At 64.3% G+C, this 21,977-nt stretch overlaps 1 protein-coding gene across 1 annotated transcript in view; it reads right to left on the reverse strand.

Annotated features, from left to right (window-relative positions):
- Positions 1-21,670, reverse strand: part of LOC131574461 (MAP/microtubule affinity-regulating kinase 4-like) — a 32,576-nt gene extending 10,906 nt beyond the window's left edge. The window contains exons 1-6 of the mRNA XM_058828925.1: positions 21,557-21,670; positions 17,646-17,765; positions 11,170-11,269; positions 10,975-11,084; positions 8,864-9,011; positions 1,127-1,371 (exon numbers count right to left, since the gene is read on the reverse strand). Of these exons, the coding sequence (XP_058684908.1) occupies positions 1,127-1,371; positions 8,864-9,011; positions 10,975-11,084; positions 11,170-11,269; positions 17,646-17,765; positions 21,557-21,655 (822 nt within the window). The 5' untranslated portion in view covers positions 21,656-21,670. The remainder of the gene's footprint in view (positions 1-1,126; positions 1,372-8,863; positions 9,012-10,974; positions 11,085-11,169; positions 11,270-17,645; positions 17,766-21,556) is intronic.
- Positions 21,671-21,977: the final 307 nt, after the last annotated feature.

A 21,977-nucleotide genomic window follows, 5' to 3' on the forward strand; every position in this document is an offset into this window, starting at 1 on the left:
GAAGCCCCCAGCCCCACATTTCCCCCCTGAAGCCCCCAGCCCCATTTGAAGCCCCCAGCCCCATTTGAAGCCCCCAGACCCATCTGAAGCCCCCAGCCCCACATTCCGAGCCCCCAGCCCCATTTCCAGCCCCCAGCCCCACATTTCCCGGTGCCCACCGCGCTGTCCGGGTGCCTCTCGGGGATCTCGGCCTTGTTGGGGTTGTGGTCCCCACACTCCCCCCCAGAAGCCCCCAGCCCCACATTTCCCCCCCGAAGCCCCCAGCCCCATTTGAAGCCCCCAGCCCCACATTCCGAGCTCCCAGCCCCACATTCCCCCCCACCAGAAGCCCCCAGCCCCACATTTCCCCCCCCAGCCCCACATTCCGAGCCCCCAGCCCCACATTCCCCCCCACCAGAAGCCCCCAGCCCCACATTTCGAGCCTGGAGCCCCCCCCGAAGCCCCCAGCCCCACATTCCCCCCCACCAGAAGCCCCCAGCCCCACATTTCCCCCTCCAAGCCCCACATTCCGAGCCCCCAGCCCCATCTGAAGCCCCCAGCCCCACATTTCCCGGTGCCCACCGCGCTGTCCGGGTGCCTCTCGGGGATCTCGGCCTTGTTGGGGTTGTCCCCACATTAACCCCCCCCAGAAGCCCCCAGCCCCATTTGAAGCCCCCAGCCCCACATTCCGAGCCCCAGAAGCCCCCAGCCCCACATTCCGAGCCCCCAGCCCCATTTCCAGCCCCCAGCCCCATCTGAAGCCCCCAGCCCCACATTTCCCGGTGCCCACCGCGCTGTCCGGGTGCCTCTCGGGGATCTCGGCCTTGTTGGGGTTGTCCCCACATTAACCCCCCCCCAGAAGCCCCCAGACCCATTTGAAGCCCCCAGCCCCACATTTCCCCCCCCAAGCCCCACATTCCGAGCCCCCAGCCCCATTTGAAGCCCCCAGCCCCATTTGAAGCCCCCAGCCCCATTTGAAGCCCCCAGCCCCACATTTCCCGGTGCCCACCGCGCTGTCCGGGTGCCTCTCGGGGATCTCGGCCTTGTTGGGGTTGTGGTCCCCACACTCCCCCCCAGAAGCCCCCAGACCCATCTGAAGCCCCCAGCCCCATTTGAAGCCCCCAGCCCCACATTTCCCGGTGCCCACCGCGCTGTCCGGGTGCCTCTCGGGGATCTCGGCCTTGTTGGGGTTGTGGGCGCTGCTGACCAAGGGGCTGGAGGGGGGGAGGGGCGCGGCCCCCCCGGGACCCCCCCGGGACCCCCCCGGGACCCCCCCGGTGCCGCCGCTGCCCCGCCGGGGGGGGGGCGCGACCCCCGGCCCCTCCCGCAGCTCCGAGGCGCCGGCGCTGGTGGGGCTGCGCTTGGGGGGCGCCGGGGTGGGCGTGGGACCACCTGGGGACAGTGGGGACAGTGAGGGGACAGTGAGGGGACAGTGGGGACAGTGGGGACAGTGAGGGGACAGTGAGGGGACAGTGGGGACAATGGGGAAAATGGGGACAATGGGGACAGTGGGGATATGGGGACAATGGGGACAATGGGGACAATGAGGGGACAGTGAGGGGACAGTGAGGGGACAGTGGGGACAATGGGGACAGTGGGGACAATGGGGACAATGGGGACAAGGAGGGGACAGTGAGGGGACAGTGGGGACAATGGGGACAGTGAGGGGACAGTGAGGGGACAGTGAGGGGACAGTGAGGGGACAGTGGGGACAATGGGGACAGTGAGGGGACAATGGGGACAGTGAGGGGACAGTGAGGGGACAATGGGGACAGTGGGGACAGTGAGGGGACAGTGGGGACAGTGGGGACAGTGGGGACAAGGAGGGGACAGTGAGGGGACAATGGGGACAGTGGGGACATGGGGACAATGGGGAAAATGAGGACAATGGGGACAATGGGGACAATGGGGGGGCAATGGGGACAATGGGGACAATGAGGGGACAATGAGGGGACAATGGGGACAATGGGGACAATGAGGGGACAATGAGGGGACAATGAGGGGACAATGGGGACAATGGGGACAATGAGGGGACAGTGAAGGGACAATGGGGACAATGAGGGGACAATGGGGACAATGGGGACAATGGGGACAGTGGGGACGTGGGGACAATGAGGGGACATGGGGACAATGGGGACAATGAGGGGACAGTGAGGGGACAGTGGGGACAATGGGGACAGGGACAGGTCAGTGCCACCCTCGGGCTGTCCCCAGGGTCACAGTGACACAATGGGGGGACATGGGGACATGGGGACATGGGGACAATGGGACAATGGGACAATGGGGACAGTGGGGACAATGGGGACAAGGAGGGGACAGTGAGGGGACAGTGAGGGGACAGTGGGGACAATGGGGACAGGGACAGGTCAGTGCCACCCTCGGGCTGTCCCCAGGGTCACAGTGACACCAGGGCCACAGGAGGAGGGGGACAATGGGGACATGGGGACAATGGGGACAATGGGGACATGGGGACAATGGGGACAATGGGGACAATGGGGACAATGGGGACATGGGGACAATGGGGACAATGGGGACATGGGGACAATGGGGACAATGGGGACAATGGGGACAATGGGGACATGGGGACAATGGGGACATGGGGACAATGGGGACAATGGGGACAGGGACAGGCCAGTGCCACCCTCGGGCTGTCCCCAGGGTCACAGTGACACAATGGGGGGACAATGGGGACATGGGGACACTGGGGACAATGAGGGGACAATGGGGACAGTGGGGACAGGGACAGGCCAGTGCCACCCTCGGGCTGTCCCCAGGGTCACAGTGACACCAGGGCCACAGGAGGAGGGGGACATGGGGACAGTGGGGACAAGGAGGGGACAGTGAGGGGACAATGAAGGGGACATGGGGACAATGGGGACAGTGAGGGGACAGTGAGGGGACAATGGGGACAGTGAGGGGACAGTGAGGGGACAGTGGGGACAATGGGGACAGGGACAGGCCAGTGCCACCCTCGGGCTGTCCCCAGGGTCACAGTGACACCAGGGCCATGGGGGGGACAGCGGGGGACAATGGGGACAATGGGGACAATGGGGACAATGGGGGGACAATGAGGGGACAATGGGGACAATGGGGACAATGGGGACAATGAGGGGACATGGGGACAATGGGAGGACAATGGGGACATGGGGACAATGAGGGGACAATGGGGACATGGGGACAGTGAGGGGACAATGGGGACAATGGGGACAGGGACAGGCCAGTGCCACCCTCGGGCTGTCCCCAGGGTCACAGTGACACCAGGGCCATGGGGGGGGGAAGGGGACAGTGGGGACAATGAGGGGACAATGGGGACAATGGGGGGACAATGGGGACAATGGGGACAATGGGGACATGGGGACATGGGGACAATGGGGACATGGGGACAATGGGGACAATGAGGGGACAATGGGGGGACAATGGGGACAAGGAGGGGACAGTGAGGGCACAATGGGGACAATGAGGACAGTGGAGGACACAATGATGGGGACAATGGGGACAGGGACAGGTCAGTGCCACCCTCGGGCTGTCCCCAGGGTCACAGTGACACCAGGGCCATGGGGGGGACAGCAGGGGACAATGGGGACAATGGGGACATGGGGAAAATGGGGACATGGGGACATGGGGACAATGGGGACAATGGGGACAATGAGGACAGTGAGGGGACAGTGAGGGGACAGTGGGGACAGTGGGGACAATGGGGACAATGAGGGGACAGTGAGGGGACAGTGAGGGGACAGTGAGGGGACAATGGGGACAGTGAGGGGACAATGGGGACAGTGAGGGGACAGTGGGGACAGTGAGGGGACAGTGGGGACAGTGGGGACAATGGGGACATGGGGACAATGGGGACAATGGGGACAATGGGGACAAGGAGGGGACAGTGAGGGGACATGGGGACAATGGGGACAATGGGGACAGGCCAGTGCCACCCTCGGGCTGTCCCCAGGGTCACAGTGACACCAGGGCCACAGGAGGAGGGGGACAATGGGGACAGTGGGGACATGGGGACAATGGGGACAAGGAGGGGACAGTGAGGGGACAATGGGGACAGTGGGGACATGGGGACAATGGGGACAATGGGGACATGGGGACAATGGGGACATGGGGACAATGGGGGGACACGGGGGGACAATGGGGACAATGGGGACATGGGGAAAATGGGGACATGGGGACAATGGGGACATGGGGACAATGGGGGACAATGAGGGGACAATGGGGACAATGGGGGGACAATGGGGACATGGGGACAATGGGGACAATGGGGGGACAATGGGGACAATGGGGACAATGGGGACAATGAGGGGACAATGGGGACAATGGGGACAATGGGGACAGGGACAGGCCAGTGCCACCCTCGGGCTGTCCCCAGGGTCACAGTGACACCAGGGCCATGGGGGGGACAGCGGGGGACAGGGGGGGACAATGGGGACATGGGGACAATGGGGACAATGGGGGGACAATGGGGACATGGGGACAATGGGGACATGGGGACAATGGGGACAATGGGGACAATGAGGGGACAATGGGGACATTGGGGACAATCGGGGGACAATGGGGACATGGGGACATGGGGACAATGGGGACAATGAGGGGACAATGAGGGGACAGTGAGGGGACAATGGGGACAGGGACAGGTCAGTGCCACCCTTGGGCTGTCCCCAGGGTCACAGTGACACCAGGGCCACAGGAGGAGGGGGACAATGGGGACAATGGGGACAATGGGGACAATGGGGACATGGGGACAGTGGGGACAATGGGGACAATGGGGACAATGGGGACAATGGGGACATGGGGACAGTGGGGACAATGGGGACATGGGGACAGTGGGGACAATGGGGACATGGGGACAATGGGGACAATGGGGACAATGGGGACATGGGGACAGTGGGGACAATGGGGACAATGGGGACAATGGGGACAATGGGGACATGGGGACAGTGGGGACAGTGGAGGGGACAATGAGGGGACAATGGGGACAGGGACAGGTCAGTGCCACCCTCGGGCTGTCCCCAGGGTCACAGTGACACCAGGGCCACGGGGGGGACAGCAGGGGACAGGGGGGGACATGAGGACATGGGGACAATGAGGACATGGGGACAATGGGGACAATGGGGACAATGGGGACAATGGGGACAAGGAGGGGACAATGGGGACAGTGGGGACAATGGGGACAAGGAGGGGACAGTGAGGGGACATGGGGACAATGGGGACAAGGAGGGGACAGTGAGGGGACAGTGAGGGGACAGTGGGGACAGTGGGGACAGGGACAGGCCAGTGCCACCCTCGGGCTGTCCCCAGGGTCACAGTGACACAATGGGAGGACATGGGGACAATGGGGACAATGAGGGGACAATGGGGACATGGGGACAATGGGGACATGGGGACAATGGGGACAATGAGGGGACAGTGAGGGGACAATGGGGGGGACAATGGGGGGACAATGGGGACATGGGGAAAATGGGGACATGGGGACAATGGGGACAGTGGGGACAATGGGGTAAATGGGGACAATGGGGACAGTGGGGACAATGGGGACAGGGACAGGTCAGTGCCACCCTCGGGCTGTCCCCAGGGTCACAGTGACACAATGGGGGGACATGGGGACATGGGGACAATGGGGACAATGGGGACAGTGGGGACAATGAGGGGACAATGAGGGGACAATGGGGACAATGGGGACATGGGGACAATGGGGACAGTGGGGACAATGGGGACAATGGGGGGGACAATGGGGGGACAATGGGGACAATGGGGGGGACACGGGGGGACAGTGGGGACAATGGGGGGTCGGGGGGGACATTGGGGGACATTGGGGGACACCAGGGGGGGTCACCCCCCACAGGGACCCCCCCAGGGGCTGCTTGGGGGGGGGGGGGGGACACAAAAGGGGTCAGACCCCCCCCCCCCCAGTCTGTGCCCCCTCCCTGGGGACACTCACAGACGTCACCGTGTCCCCCCAATGTCCCCTCAATGTCCCCAGTGTCCCCCAATGTCCCCAATGTCCCCAATGTCCCCAGTGTCCCCCCAGTGTCCCCCCAATGTCCCCAGTGTCCCCCCAATGTCCCCCCAGTGTCCCCAGTGTCCCCAATGTCCCCCCCATGTCCCCAATGTCCCCAATGTCCCCCCAATGTCCCCACTGTCCCCAATGTCCCCAATGTCCCCAGTGTCCCCAGTGTCACTCACAGAAGTCGCTGTGTCCCCCCAATGTCCCCAATGTCCCCCCAATGTCCCCAATGTCCCCAATGTCCCCAATGTCCCCAATGTCCCCAATGTCACTCACAGAAGTCGCTGTGTCCCCTCAGTGTCCCCCCAGTGTCCCCAATGTCCCCAATGTCCCCCCAGTGTCCCCAATGTCCCCAATGTCCCCAGTGTCCCCAATGTCCCCAGTGTCCCCAATGTCCCCAATGTCCCCAGTGTCCCCAGTGTCACTCACAGAAGTCGCTGTGTCCCCCCAGTGTCCCCAATGTCCCCAGTGTCCCCAATGTCCCCAATGTCCCCCCAGTGTCCCCAATGTCCCCAATGTCCCCAATGTCCCCAATGTCCCCAATGTCCCCCCAGTGTCCCCAATGTCCCCAGTGTCCCCAATGTCCCCAATGTCCCCAGTGTCCCCAATGTCCCCAGTGTCACTCACAGAAGTCGCTGTGTCCCCCCAATGTCCCCAATGTCCCCCAGTGTCCCCAATGTCCCCAATGTCCCCAATGTCCCCAATGTCCCCCCAGTGTCCCCAATGTCCCCAATGTCACTCACAGAAGTCGCTGTGTCCCCCCAGTGTCCCAGTGTCCCCAGTGTCCCCAGTGTCCCCCCAGTGTCCCCAATGTCCCCAATGTCCCCCCAATGTCCCCAGTGTCCCCAATGTCCCCAATGTCCCCAGTGTCCCCAATGTCCCCAGTGTCCCCAGTGTCACTCACAGAAGTCGCTGTGTCCCCCCAGTGTCCCCGGTGTCCCCAATGTCCCCCCAATGTCCCCAATGTCCCCAATGTCACTCACAGAAGTCGCTGTCCCCAGTGTCCCCAGTGTCCCCCCAGTGTCCCCAGTGTCCCCAATGTCCCCAGTGTCCCCAGTGTCCCCAGTGTCACTCACAGAAGTCGCTGTGTCCCCCCAGTGTCCCCAATGTCCCCCCAGTGTCCCCAGTGTCCCCAGTGTCCCCCCAATGTCCCCAGTGTCCCCAATGTCCCCCCAATGTCCCCAATGTCCCCAGTGTCCCCAATGTCCCCCCAATGTCCCCAATGTCCCCAGTGTCCCCAATGTCCCCAATGTCCCCGGTGTCACTCACAGAAGTCGCTGTGTCCTCCCAATGTCCCCAATGTCCCCAATGTCCCCTCAATGTCCCAATGTCCCCCCAATGTCCCCAATGTCCCCAGTGTCACTCACAGAAGTCGCTGTGTCCCCCCAATGTCCCCCCAATGTCCCCCCAATGTCCCCCCAATGTCCCCAATGTCCCCAGTGTCACTCACAGAAGTCGCTGTGTCCCCCCAGTGTCCCCCCAGTGTCCCCAGTGTCCCCAATGTCCCCAATGTCACTCACAGAAGTCGCTGTGTCCCCCCAATGTCCCCAATGTCCCCCCAATGTCCCCAATGTCCCCAATGTCCCCAATGTCCCCAATGTCCCCAATGTCCCCAATGTCACTCACAGAAGTCGCTGTGTCCCCTCAGTGTCCCCCCAGTGTCCCCAATGTCCCCAATGTCCCCCCAGTGTCCCCAATGTCCCCAATGTCCCCAGTGTCCCCAATGTCCCCAGTGTCCCCAATGTCCCCAATGTCCCCAGTGTCCCCAGTGTCACTCACAGAAGTCGCTGTGTCCCCCCAGTGTCCCCAATGTCCCAGTGTCCCCAATGTCCCCAATGTCCCCCCAGTGTCCCCAATGTCCCAATGTCCCCAATGTCCCCAATGTCCCCCCAGTGTCCCCAATGTCCCCAGTGTCCCCAATGTCCCCAATGTCCCCAGTGTCCCCAATGTCCCCAGTGTCACTCACAGAAGTCGCTGTGTCCCCCCAATGTCCCCAATGTCCCCCAGTGTCCCCAATGTCCCCAATGTCCCCAATGTCCCCAATGTCCCCCCAGTGTCCCCAATGTCCCCAATGTCACTCACAGAAGTCGCTGTGTCCCCCCAGTGTCCCCAGTGTCCCCAGTGTCCCCAGTGTCCCCCCAGTGTCCCCAATGTCCCCAATGTCCCCCCAATGTCCCCAGTGTCCCCAATGTCCCCAGTGTCCCCAGTGTCACTCACAGAAGTCGCTGTGTCCCCCAGTGTCCCCGGTGTCCCCAATGTCCCCCCAATGTCCCCAATGTCCCCAATGTCACTCACAGAAGTCGCTGTCCCCAGTGTCCCCAGTGTCCCCCCAGTGTCCCCAGTGTCCCCAATGTCCCCAGTGTCCCCAGTGTCCCCAATGTCCCCCCAATGTCCCCAATGTCCCCAATGTCACTCACAGAAGTCGCTGTGTCCCCCCAGTGTCCCCAATGTCCCCCCAGTGTCCCCAGTGTCCCCAGTGTCCCCCCAATGTCCCCAGTGTCCCCAATGTCCCCCCAATGTCCCCAATGTCCCCAGTGTCCCCAATGTCCCCCCAATGTCCCCAATGTCCCCAGTGTCCCCAATGTCCCCAATGTCCCCGGTGTCACTCACAGAAGTCGCTGTGTCCTCCCAATGTCCCCAATGTCCCCAATGTCCCCTCAATGTCCCCAATGTCCCCCCAATGTCCCCAATGTCCCCAGTGTCACTCACAGAAGTCGCTGTGTCCCCCCAATGTCCCCCCAATGTCCCCCCAATGTCCCCAATGTCCCCAGTGTCACTCACAGAAGTCGCTGTGTCCCCCCAGTGTCCCCCCAGTGTCCCCAATGTCCCCAATGTCCCCCCAGTGTCCCCAGTGTCCCCAATGTCCCCAATGTCACTCACAGAAGTCGCTGTGTCGCCGTTGCCGGTGGTGGCCCCCCCCGCGCTGTCCCTTCCCGTGGGTCCCCGACGTCCCCGACTTGGTGGCACCGTTGGGGGCCTCGGCCGGACCCCGGAGCCGTGACAGGGACAGAGCACTGCCACCCTCGGGCTGTCACCAAGGTCACAGTGTCACCAGAGCCACCACAGTGTCACCAGTGTCACCACAGTGTCACCAGGGACAGAGCACTGCCACCCTCGGGCTGTCACCAAAGTCACCAGGGTCACAGTGTCACCAGAGCCACCAGGGACAGAGCACTGCCACCCTCGGGCTGTCACCAAAGTCACCAGGGTCACCACAGTGTCACCAGTGTCACCACAGTGTCACCAGAGCCACCACAGTGTCACCAGTGTCACCACAATGCCACCAGGGACAGAGCACTGCCACCCTCGGGCTGTCACCAGGGTCACAGTGTCACCAGAGCCACCAGGGACAGAGCACTGCCACCCTCGGGCTGTCACCAGAGCCACCACAGTGTCACCACAGTGTCACCAGAGCCACCACAGTGTCACCAGTGTCACCACAGTGTCACCACAGTGTCACCAGTGTCACCACAGTGTCACCACAGTGTCACCAGGGACACCACAGTGTCACCAGGGACAGAGCACTGCCACCCTCGGGCTGTCACCAAGGTCACAGTGTCACCAGAGCCACCAGGACAGAGCACTGCCACCCTCGGGCTGTCACCAAAGTCACCACAGTGTCACCAGTGTCACCACAGTGTCACCAGGGACACCACAGTGTCACCACAGTGTCACCACAGTGTCACCACAGTGTCACCAGGGACACCACAGTGTCACCACAGTGTCACCAGAGCCACCAGGGGACAGAGCACTGCCACCCTCGGGCTGTCACCAAAGTCACCACAGTGTCACCACAGTGTCACCAGAGCCACCACAGTGTCACCAGTGTCACCACAGTGTCACCAGTGTCACCACAGTGTCACCAGGGACAGAGCACTGCCACCCTCGGGCTGTCACCAGAGCCACCACAGTGTCACCACAGTGTCACCAGTGTCACCACAGTGTCACCAGGGACAGAGCACTGCCACCCTCGGGCTGTCACCAGAGCCACCACAGTGTCACCAGTGTCACCACAGTGTCACCAGGGACAGAGCACTGCCACCCTCGGGCTGTCCCCAAGGTCACAGTGTCACCAGGGTCACAGTGTCACCAGAGTCACCAGGGACAGAGCACTGCCACCCTCGGGCTGTCACCAGAGCCACCACAGTGTCACCAGGGTCACAGTGTCACCAGAGCCACCCCTGCCACCCTCAGGCTGTCCCCAGGGTCACAGGGCCATCAACATCCCCAATGTCCCCAATGTCCCCACTGTCCCCGATGTCCCCAGTGTCCCCCCGGTGGCACCCACCTCTCCACGCCACCCCAGCAGCAGGTAGGTGGCCGTGTCCCCAATGTCCCCTCATTGTCCCCAATGTCTCCCTGACCCCCCAGTGTCCCCAATCCCCCCCCACACCCCCGATGTCCCCATTGTCCCCAATGTCCCCACTGTCCCCACTGTCCCCCTGACCCCCAATGTCCCCAATGTCCCCAGTGTCCCCAATGTATCCAGTGTCCCCAGTGTCCCCCATGTCCCCAGTGTCCCCAGTGTCCCCACTGTCCCCAATGTCCCCCTGACCCCCCACTGTCCCCGATGTCCCCAATGTCCCCAATGTCCCCAATGTCACCCACCTCTCCGCGCGCCCCAGCAGCAGGTAGGTGGCCGTGTCCCAATGTCCCCAATGTCCCCAATGTCCCCACTGTCCCCAGTGTCCAAATGTCCCCAATGTCCCCAGTGTCCCCAATGTCCCCACTGTCCCCAGTGTCCCCACTGTCCCCAATGTCCCCACTGTCCCCAGTGTCCCCAATGTCCCAGTGTCCCCAAATGTCCCCAATGTCCCCAATATCCCCATGTCCCCAGTGTCCCCAATGTCCCCCTGACCCCCAATGTCCCCAATGTCCCCCATGTCCCCTATGTCCCCAATGTCCCAAATGTCCCAATGTCCCCAAATGTCCCGACTGTCCCAAATGTCCCCACTGTCCCCAATGTCCCCAATGTCCCCAGTGTCACCCACCTCTCCGCGCCGCCCCAGCAGCAGGTATGTGGCCGTCACCTCGTTGTACTTGTGGGTGCTCAGGGCCTCCTTGATCTCCTCCCTCGTGTAGCCCATGCCCACCATCACCTCTGGGGACACGCCAGGGGGTGTCACCGCGCCGGCCACGCCCCTGGCGCTGTCCCCAAGGTCCCCAAGGTCCCCAAGGTCCCTCACCGATGCGTTTGGTGTCCCCAAAGTCCTCCTGGGGCTCCGTGTAGGGCGTCAGCTCGTCCCCCTCGTAGCCGATGTTGATCCATTTGTCCTTCATGATTTGCTGGAGGGGACACGTGGGGACATCAGTGGGACACGGGGGTGGCGCTGGGTGGGATGTGGGACATCCCAAGATGTCCCCAAAAAAAACCCTGAGGAGGTTTCAGGACCTTCCAGATGCTTTGTGGGACCTCACAGGAGCACTGAGACCACCCCAAAACCTCTCAAAACCCCAAAACCTCTCAAAACTGCCTCAAAATCACCCCAAAACCTCTCAAAACCACCCCAAAACCTCTCAAAATTGCCCCAAAACCTCTCAAAACTGACCCAAAACCTCTCAAAACTGACCCAAAACCCCTCAAAATCTCTCAAACCTCTCATGGGACCTCCCAGGACCTTTCAGGACCTCCCAGATCCTTTGTGGGACCTCACAGGACCACTGAGACCACCTCAAAACCACCCCAAAACCCCTCAAAACTGACCCAAAACCCCTCAAAACCTCCCCAAAACCCCTGAAAACTGACCCAAAACCCCTCAAAACTGACCCAAAACCCCTCAAAACTGACCCAAAACCTCTCAAAACTGACCCAAAACCTCTCAAAACCACCCCAAAACCCCTCAAAACTGACCCAAAACCTCTCAAAACTGCCCCAAAACCCCTCAAAACTCCACCCAAAACCCCTCAAAACCTCTCAAAACCACCCCAAAGCCTCTCAAAACTGACCCAAAACCTCTCAAAACCACCCCAAAACCCCTCAAAACTGCCCCAAAACCCCTCAAAACTGCCCCAAAACCCCTCAAAACTGACCCAAAACCTCTCAAAACTGCCCCAAAACCCCTCAAAACTGACCCAAAACCTCTCAAAACTGACCCAAAACCTCTCAAAACTGACCCAAAACCTCTCAAAACTGACCCAAAACCTCTCAAAATTGCCCCAAAACCTCTCAAAACTGACCCAAAACCTCTCAAAACTGCCCCAAAACCTCTCAAAACCTCTCAAAATCCCTCAAAACCGCCCCAAAACCTCTCAAAACTGCCCCAAAACCTCTCAAAACTGACCCAAAACTGACCCAAAACCTCTCAAAACTGACCCAAAACCTCTCAAAACTGACCCAAAACCTCTCAAAACTGACCCAAAACCTCTCAAAACCACTCAAAACCTCTCAAACCTCCCCAAGACCTCTCAAAACTGACCCAAAACCTCTCAAAACTGACCCAAAACCTCTCAAAACCACCCCAAAACCCCTGAAACAGAGGGGACACGTGGGGACATCAGTGGGACACGGGGGTGGCGCTGGGTGGGACGTGGGACATCCCAAGATGTCCCCAAAAAAAACCCTGAGGAGGTTTCAGGAGCTTCCAGATGCTTTGTGGGATCTCACAGGAGCACTGAGACCACCCCAAAACCCTCAAAACCCCAAAAAACCTCTCAAAACTGCCTCAAAATCACCCCAAAACCTCTCAAAATTGCCCCAAAACCCCTCAAAACTGACCCAAAACCTCTCAAAACCACCCCAAAACCTCTCAAACTGCCCCAAAACCCCTCAAAACTGACCCAAAACCTCTCAAAACTGACCCAAAACCTCTCAAAACTGACCCAAAACCACCCCAAAACCCCTCAAAACTGCCCCAAAACCTCTCAAAACTGCCCCAAAACCCCTCAAAATCACCCCAAAACCCTGAAACAGAGGGGACACGTGGGGACATCAGTGGGACACGGGGGTGGCGCTGGGTGGGACGTGGACATCCCAAGATGTCCCCAAAAAAAACCCTGAGGAGGTTTCAGGACCTTCCAGATGCTTTGTGGGATCTCACAGGAGCACTGAGACCACCCCAAAACCCTCAAAACCCCAAAACCTCTCAAAACTGCCTCAAAATCACCCCAAAACCTCTCAAAACCACCCCAAAACCTCTCAAAACTGCCCCAAAACCTCTCAAAACTGACCCAAAACCCTCAAAACCACCCCAAAACCTCTCAAAACTGACCCAAAGCCTCTCAAAACCACCCCAAAACCCCTCAAAACTGCCCCAAAACCTCTCAAACTGACCCAAAACCTCTCAAAACCACCCCAAAACCTCTCAAAACCACCCCAAAACCTCTCAAAACTGCCCCAAAACCTCTCAAAACCACCCCAAAACCCCTCAAGAACCCCCCCAAAACCTCTCAAAACTTCTCATGGGACCTCCCAGAACCTTTCAGGACCTCCCAGATCCTTTGTGGGATCTCACAAAACCACTGAGACCACCCCAAAACCTCTCAAAACCACCCCCAAACCCCTCAAAACCACTCAAAACCACCCCAAAACCTCTCAGAACTGCCCAAAACTGACCCAAAACCTCTCAAAACCTCTCAAAATTGCCCCAAAACCCCTCAAAACTGCCCCAAAATCTCTCAAAACTGCCCCAAAACCTCTCAAAACCACCCCAAGAGCCCCCCAGGACCCCCCAAGACCCCCAGGACCCCCCAGGACCCCCCCAAGACCCCCTAAGGATCCCCCAGGACCCCCCAAGAACCCCCCAGGACCCCTCCAGCCCCCCCCAATCCCCTCAGAACCCTCCAGGACCCCCCCAGGACCCCCCAAGCCCTCCAAGCCCCCCCAGGACCCCCCCAGAACTCCCCAGACCCCCCCAGGACCCCCTCAAGACCCCCCAGAACTCCCCCAAGGACCCTCCAAGCCCCCCAGGACCCCCCAGATCCCCCAGGACCCCCCCAAGCCCCGCAGAACCCCCCCCAGGATCCCCCCAAGCCCCCCCAGGACCCCCCTTGAGCCCCCCCAGAACCCCCCAGACCCCCTCAAGACCCCCCCAAGCCCCTCCCAAGCCCCCCCAGGACCCCCCAGGACCCCCAAGCCCCCCCAGAACCCCCAGGACCTCCCCAAGCCCCCCCAGGACCACCCCAGGACCCCCCCAAGCCCCCCCAGGACTCCCCAGCACCCCCCTGAGCCCCCCAGCACCTCCTGAGGAACTCCAGGACCCCCCAGGACCACCCCAGGACCCCCCAGAACCCCCCCAAGCCCCCCCAGAACCCCCCTTGAGCCCCCCCAGAACCCCCCAAGCCCCCCCAAGCCCCCCCAGTCCCCCCAGGACTCCCAGAACCCCCAGACCCCCCAGGACCCCCCCAAGCCCCCCCAGAACCCCCCCAGGACCTCCCCAGGACCCCCCAGATCCCCCCAGGACCCTCCAGGACCCCCCAGAACCCTCCCAAGCCCCCCAGGACCCCCCCCGGACCCCCCAGGACCCCCCCAGGACCCTTCAATCCCTCCAGGACCCTCCAAGCCCCCAGAACCCCCCAGGAGCCCCCCAGGACCCCCTCAAGCCCCCCAGGACCCCCCCAAGCCCCCCCAGGACCCCCCCAGGACCCCCAGGACAGCCCCCCAGACCCGCTCAGCCCCCCCAAGGACCTCCCAATCACCCCCCAGGACCCCTGGGACCTCTCGAGCACCCCCAAGCCCCCCCTGAGCCCCCAGGACCCCCTCAAGACCCCCCCAAGCCCCCCCAGGACCCTTCAATCCCTCCAAGGACCCCCCCAAGCCCCCCAGAACCCCCCCCAGGACCCCCCCAGGCCCCCCCAGGACCCCCCAGGACCCCCCAGGACCCCCCAAGCCCCCCCAGGACCCCCCCAGAACCCCCCAAGCCCCCCCAGATCCCCCCAGGACCCCCCAGGACCCCCAAGCCCCCCCTGGGACCTTCCCAAGCCCCCCAGGACCCCCCCCCGGACCCTCCAAGCCCCCCCAGCCCTCCCAGGACTCCCCCCGGACCCCCCAAGCCCCCCCAAGCCCCCCCAGGCCCCCCAAGCCCCCCCAGGACCCCCTCAGGACCCCCCCAGGACCCCCAGGACCCCCCCAGGACCCCCCCAGGACCCTTCAATCCCTCCAAGGACCCCCCCAAGCACCCCAGGACCCCTCCAGGACCCCCCCGAGCCCCCAGGACCCCCCAGAAACCCCCCTGGGACCTCCCCCAGGACCCCCCAAGCCCCCAGGACCCCCCCAAGGCCCCCCAGGACCCTTCAATCCCTCTAAGGACCCCCCCAAGCACCCCCCTGAGCCCCCTGAGGACCCCTCCAGGACCCTCCCAAGCCCCCCAGGACCTCCCCAAGCCCCCCCAGGACCCCCCGAGTCACCCCCAGGGACCCCCAAGCCCCCCCCGAGCACCCCCTAGGACCTCCCAAGCATCCCCCAAGCCCCCCCAGGACCCCCCCAGGACCCCCCAGGACAGCCCCCCAGACCCCCCCAGCCCCCCAAGGACCTCCCAGGACCCCCAGGACCCTTCAATCCCTCCAAGGACCCCCCCAAGCCCCCCAGGACCCCCCCCGGACACCCAAGCCCCCCAGAACCCCCCTGGGACCTCCCCCAGGACCCCCCAAGCCCCCCAAGCCCCCCAGGACCCCCCCCAGGACCCCCCAGGACCCCCCCCCAGGACCCCCCAGGACCCTCCAAGCCCCCCAGGACCCCCCAGGACCCCCCAGGACCCCCCAGGACCCCCAAGCCCCCCCAGGACCCCCCCAGAACCCCCCAAGCCCCCCCAGATCCCCCCAGGACCCCCCAAGCCCCCCCTGGGACCTTCCCAAGCCCCCAGGACCCCCCCCCGGACCCTCCAAGCCCCCCCCAGCCCTCCAGGACTCCCCCCGGACCCCCCAAGCCCCCCCAAGCCCCCCCAGGCCCCCAAGCCCCCCCAGGACCCCCTCAGGACCCCCCAGGACCCCCCAGGACCCCCCCAGGACCCCCAGGACCCTTCAATCCCTCCAAGGACCCCCCCAAGCACCCCCAGGACCCCTCCAGGACCCCCCCGAGCCCCCCAGGACCCCCCAGAAACCCCCCTGGGACCTCCCCCAGGACCCCCCAAGCCCCCAGGACCCCCCCAAGGCCCCCCAGGACCCTTCAATCCCTCTAAGGACCCCCCCAAGCACCCCCTGAGCCCCCTGAGGACCCTCCAGGACCCTCCCAAGCCCCCAGGACCTCCCAAGCCCCCCAGGACCCCCCGAGTCACCCCCAGGGACCCCCCAAGCCCCCCCCGAGCACCCCCTAGGACCTCCCAAGCATCCCCCAAGCCCCCCCAGGACCCCCCAGGACAGCCCCCCAGACCCCCCCAGCCCCCCCAAGGACCTCCCAGGACCCCCAGGACCCTTCAATCCCTCCAAGGACCCCCCAAGCCCCCCAGGACCCCCCCCGGACACCCCAAGCCCCCCCAGAACCCCCCCTGGGACCTCCCCCAGGACCCCCCCAAGCCCCCAAGCCCCCCCAGGACCCCCCCCAGGACCCCCCAGGACCCCCCCCCAGGACCCCCCAGGACCCTCCAAGCCCCCCAGGACCCCCCCAGGACCCCCCAGGACCCCCCAGGACCCCCCAAGCCCCCCTAAGCCCCCCCAGGACCCCCAAGCCCCCCAAGGCCCCCAGGACCCCCCCCAGGACCCCCCCAGATCCCCCCAGGACCCCCTCAAGACCCCCCAGAACCCCCCCAAGGACCCTCCAAGCCCCCCAAGCCCCCCCCGGGACCTACCCAAGCCCCCCCCAAGTCCCCCCAGGCCCCCCAAGGAGCCCCCAAGCCCCCCCAGGACAGCCCCCCAGACCCCCCCAGCCCCCCCAAGACCCTCCAAGCCCCCCAGGACCCCCAGGACCCCTCCAGGACCCCCCAAGCCCCCAGGACCCCCTCAAGACCCCCCAAGCCCCCCCAGGACCCCCAAAGCCCCCCCCAGGACCCTTCAATCCCTCCAGAACCCCCCCAGCCCCCCAGAACCCCCCCCAAGCCCCCCCAGGACCCCCAAGCCCCCCCCAAGCCCCCCCAGGACCCTCCAGGACCCTCCCAAGCCCCCCCAGGACTCCCCAGCACCCCCCTGAGCCCCCCAGCACCTCCTGAGGAACTCCAGGACCCCCAGGACCCCCCCAGGACCCCCCAAGCCCCCCAAGCCCCCCCAGGACCCCTCCAGGACCCCCCAGGACCCCCCTTGAGCCCCCCAGAACCCCCCAGGCCCCCCCCAAGGAGCCCCCGAGACCCTCCAGGACCTCCCCAGGACCCCCCAGGACCCCCCAGGACCCCCCAAGCCCCCCCCGAGCCCCCAGGACCCCCCCAAGCCCCCCCTAAGCAGCCCCAGGACCCCCCAAGCCCCCCCAGGACCCCCCAAGGCCCCCCAGGACCCCCCCAGGACACCCAAGCCCCCCAGAACCCCCAGGAGCCCCCAGGACCCCCTCAAGAGCCACCCAAGCCCCCCCAGATCCCCCCAGGACCCCCCAAGCCCCCCCAGGACCCCCCAAGCCCCCCCAGGACCCCCCAGGACCCTTCAATCCCTCCAAGGACCCCCCCAAGCCCCCCAGAACCCTCCCCCTTGAGCCCCCCAGAACCCCCCAGGACCCCCAGGACTCCCAGACCCCCCAGGACCCCCCCAGGACCCTCCAGGACCCCCCAAGCCCCCCCAAGCCCCCCAGGACCCCCAGGACCCCCCAGACCTCGAGGGTGCAGCGCTTGGCGGGGTTGAGCACCAGGAAGCGGCGCAGGATGTTCTCGCAGTCCGTGGACATGTAGAACGGGACACGGTACTTCCCACGCAGGACACGCTCCCGCAGCTCCTGGGGACACACCTGCCGTCACCTGGGACACCTGGGGGGGTCTGGGGGGCTTCTGGGGACACCTGGGGACACACCTGCCGTCACCTGGGACACCTGGGGACACCTGGGGGCTTCTGGGGACACCTGGGGACACACCTGGGGACACCTGGGGGGGTCTGGGGACACCTGGGGGCATCTGGGGACACCTGGGGACACACCTGGACAGCTGGGGACAACTGGGGGCACCTGGGGGGCTTCTGGGGACACCTGGGGACAGCTGGGGACAGCTGGGGACACACCTGGGGACACCTGGGGGGCTTCTGGGGGCTTCTGGGGACACCTGGGGACACCTGGGGACACCTGGGGGGGTCTGGGGACACCTGGGGGGGTCTGGGGACAGCTGGGGACAGCTGGGGACACCTGGGGACAGCTGGGGACAGCTGGGGACACCTGGGGGACACCTGGGGGCACCTGGGGGGCTTCTGGGGGCACCTGAGATCACCGGGGACACCTGCGGGTCACCTGGGACACCTGGGGGCACTTGGGGGGCTTCTGGGGACACCTGGGACACCTGAGGGGCTTCTGGGACACCTGGGGGCTTCTGGGGACACCTGGGACAGCTGGGGACACACCTGAGGGCACCTGGGGACACCTGGGACACCTGGGGACACCTGGAGACACCTGAGGGCTTCTGAGGGCACCTGGGGACACCTGGGGGTACACGGGGACACATGGGGGGCTTCTGGGGACAGCTGGGGACAGCTGGGGACACCTGGGGACAGCTGGGGGGCACCTGGGGTACCTAGGGACACACCTGGGGATAGCTGGGGACACCTGGGACAGCTGGGGACACACCTGGGGACACACCTGGGGATAGCTGGGACAGCTGGGGACACACCTGGGACAGCTGGGGACACCTGGGGAAAGCTGGGGACACCTGGGGTCACCTGGGACACGTGGGAACAGCTGGGGACACCTGGGGACAGCTGGGGACACACCTGAGGGCACCTGGGGACACACCTGGGGACACCTGGGGACAGCTGGGGGCAGCTGGGGGCAGCTGGGGGCAGCTGGGACACCTGGGGACAGCTGGGACACCTGGGGGGCTTCTGGGGACACCTGGGGACACCTGGGGGGCTTCTGGGGACACCTGGGGGGCTTCTGGGGACACACCTGGGGACACCTGTGGGTCACCTGGGACACCTGGGGGCACTTGGGGGCTTCTGGGACACCTGGGGACACCTGGGGGGCTTCTGGGGACACCTGGGGACACCTGGGGACACCTGGGGACAGCTGGGGACAGCTGGGGGACACCTGGGGACAGCTGGGGGCACCTGGGGGACACCTGGGACAGCTGGGGACAGCTGGGGACACACCTGAGGGCACCTGGGGACACCTGGGACACCTGGGGGGCTTCTGGGGACACCTGGGGGACAGTTGGGGACACCTGGGGACACCTGGGGGACAGCTGGGGGCACCTGGGGGACACCTGGGGACATCTGGGGACACCTGGGACAGCTGGGGACACCTGGGGACACACCTGAGGGCACCTGGGGACACCTGGGGACAGCTGGGGGACACCTGGGACACCTAGGGGGACCTGGGGACACCTGGGGGGCTTCTGGGGACACCTGGGGACACCTGGGGACACCTGGGGTCACCTGGGACACCTGGGGGGGTCTGGGGACACCTGGGGGACACCTGGGACAGCTGGGGACACACCTGAGGGCACCTGGGGACACCTGGGGACACCTGGGGACACCTGGGACACCTGGGGGGCTTCTGGGGACACCTGGGGACAGCTGGAGAAACCTGGAGGGCTTCTGGGGACTCCTGAGATCAGCTGGGGACACCTGGGGACAGCTGGGACAGCTGGGAGGCATCTGGGGACATCCTGGGGGCAGCTGGGGACACCTGGGGACACCTGAGGGCTTCTGGGGACTCCTGAGATCACCTGGGGACACCTGGGGGTCACCTGGGACACCTGGGGACAGCTGGGACACCTGGGGGCACCTGGGGACAGCTGGGACACCTGGGGATAGCTGGGGACACACCTGGGACACCTGGGGACACACCTGGAACACCTGGGACACCTGGGGACACCTGGGGACACCTGGGGACACCTGGGGACAGCTGGGGACACATCTGTGACCCCAGAGTGACTCCAGGACGTTCAGAGTGACCCCAGGGGGTTCAGAGTGACCCCAGGGTGACCCCAGGGGGCTCAGGGTGACCCCAGAGTGACCCCAGGACGTTCAGGGTGACCCCAGGGTGACCCCAGGAGGTTCAGGGTGACCCCAGGGTGACCCCAGGGGATTCAGAGTGACCCAGGGTGACCCCAGGGTGACCCCAGGAGGTTCAGGGTGACCCCAGGGTGACCCCAGGAGGTTCAGAGTGACCCCAGAGTGACCCCAGGGTGACCCCAGGATGTTCAGGCTGACCCCATAGTGACCCCAGGGGGTTCAGGGTGACCCCAGGGTGACCCCAGGACGTTCAGAGTGACCCCAGGGTGACCCCAGGACGTTCAGGGTGACCCCAGAGTGACCCCAGGACGTTCAGGGTGACCCAGAGTGACCCCAGGAGGTTCAGAGTGACCCCAGGTGACCCCAGGGTGTTCAGTCACCTTGAGGTTGTGTCCATCGAAGGGCAGCGAGCCGCTGACCAGCGTGTAGAGGATGACCCCCAGGCTCCAGATGTCCACCCCAGGTGACCCCAGGGTGTCCCCAGGGGATTCAGAGTGACCCCAGGGTGACCCCAGGACATTCAGAGTGACCCCAGGGTGTTCAGTCACCTTGAGGTTGTGTCCATCGAAGGGCAGCGAGCCGCTGACCAGCGTGTAGAGGATGACCCCAGGCTCCAGATGTCCACCCCAGGGTGACCCCAGGGTGACCCCAGGACGTTCAGAGTGACCCCAGACTGACCCCAGGACATTCAGGGTGACCCCAGGAGGTTCAGAGTGACCCCAGCACGTTCAGAGTGACCCCAAGGTGTTCAGAGTGACCCCAGAGTGACCCCAGGACATTCAGGGTGACCCCAGGGTGACCCCAGGAGGTTCAGGATGACTCCAGGATGTTCAGGGTGACCCCAGAGTGACCCCAGGGGCTCAGAGTGACCCCAGGGTGACCCCAGGGGGCTCAGGGTGACCCCAGAGTGACCCCAGGACATTCAGGGTGACCCCAGGGTGTTCAGAGTGACCCCAGGGTGACCCCAGGACATTCAGGGTGACCCCAGGGTGTTCAGTCACCTTGAGGTTGTGTCCATCGAAGGGCAGCGAGCCGCTGACCAGCGTGTAGAGGATGACCCCCAGGCTCCAGATGTCCACCCCAGGGGGACCCCAGGGTGACCCCAGGAGGTTCAGAGTGACCCCAGGGGATTCAGAGTGACCCCAGGGTGACCCCAGGGTGTTCAGAGTGACCCCAGGATGTTCAGAGTGACCCCAGGGTGACCCCAGGTGACCCCAGGAGGTTCAGAGTGACCCCAGGGTGACCCCAGGACGTTCAGGGTGACCCCAGGGTGTCCCCAGGACATTCAGAGTGACCCCAGGACATTCAGAGTGACCCCAGGGTGACCCCAGGACGTTCAGGGTGACCCCAGGGGGACCCCAGGGTGACCTCAGGGTGACCTCAGGACATCCAGGATGACCCCAGGATGACCCCAGGACGTTCAGGGTGACCCCAGGGGCTCAGAGTGACCCCAGGGTGACCCCAGGGTGACCCCAGGACATTCAGGATGACCCCAGGACATTCAGGGTGACCCCAGGACATTCAGGGTGACCCCAGGACATTCAGAGTGACCCCAGGGTGTTCAGTCACCTTGAGGTTGTGTCCATCGAAGGGCAGCGAGCCGCTGACCAGCGTGTACAGGATGACCCCCAGGCTCCAGATGTCCACCCCAGGGTGACCCCAGGACATTCAGGGTGACCCCAGGACGTTCAGAGTGACCCCAGGGTGACCCCAGGAGGTTCAGGGTGACCCAGGACATTCAGTGACCCCAGGGTGACCCCAGGGTGTCCCAGGACATTCAGGGTGACCCCAGGATGACCCCAGGAGGTTCAGAGTGACCCCAGGTTGACCCCAGGGTGTCCCCAGGGGGTTCAGGGTGACCCCAGGGTGACCCCAGGGGATTCAGAGTGACCCCAGGACATTCAGAGTGACCCCAGGGTGTTCAGTCACCTTGAGGTTGTGTCCATCGAAGGGCAGCGAGCCGCTGACCAGCGTGTAGAGGATGACCCCC

The sequence above is a fragment of the Poecile atricapillus genome, unplaced genomic scaffold (genome assembly GCF_030490865.1).
Source record: "Poecile atricapillus isolate bPoeAtr1 unplaced genomic scaffold, bPoeAtr1.hap1 scaffold_334, whole genome shotgun sequence".
NCBI classification, from domain to species: Eukaryota; Metazoa; Chordata; class Aves; order Passeriformes; family Paridae; genus Poecile; species Poecile atricapillus.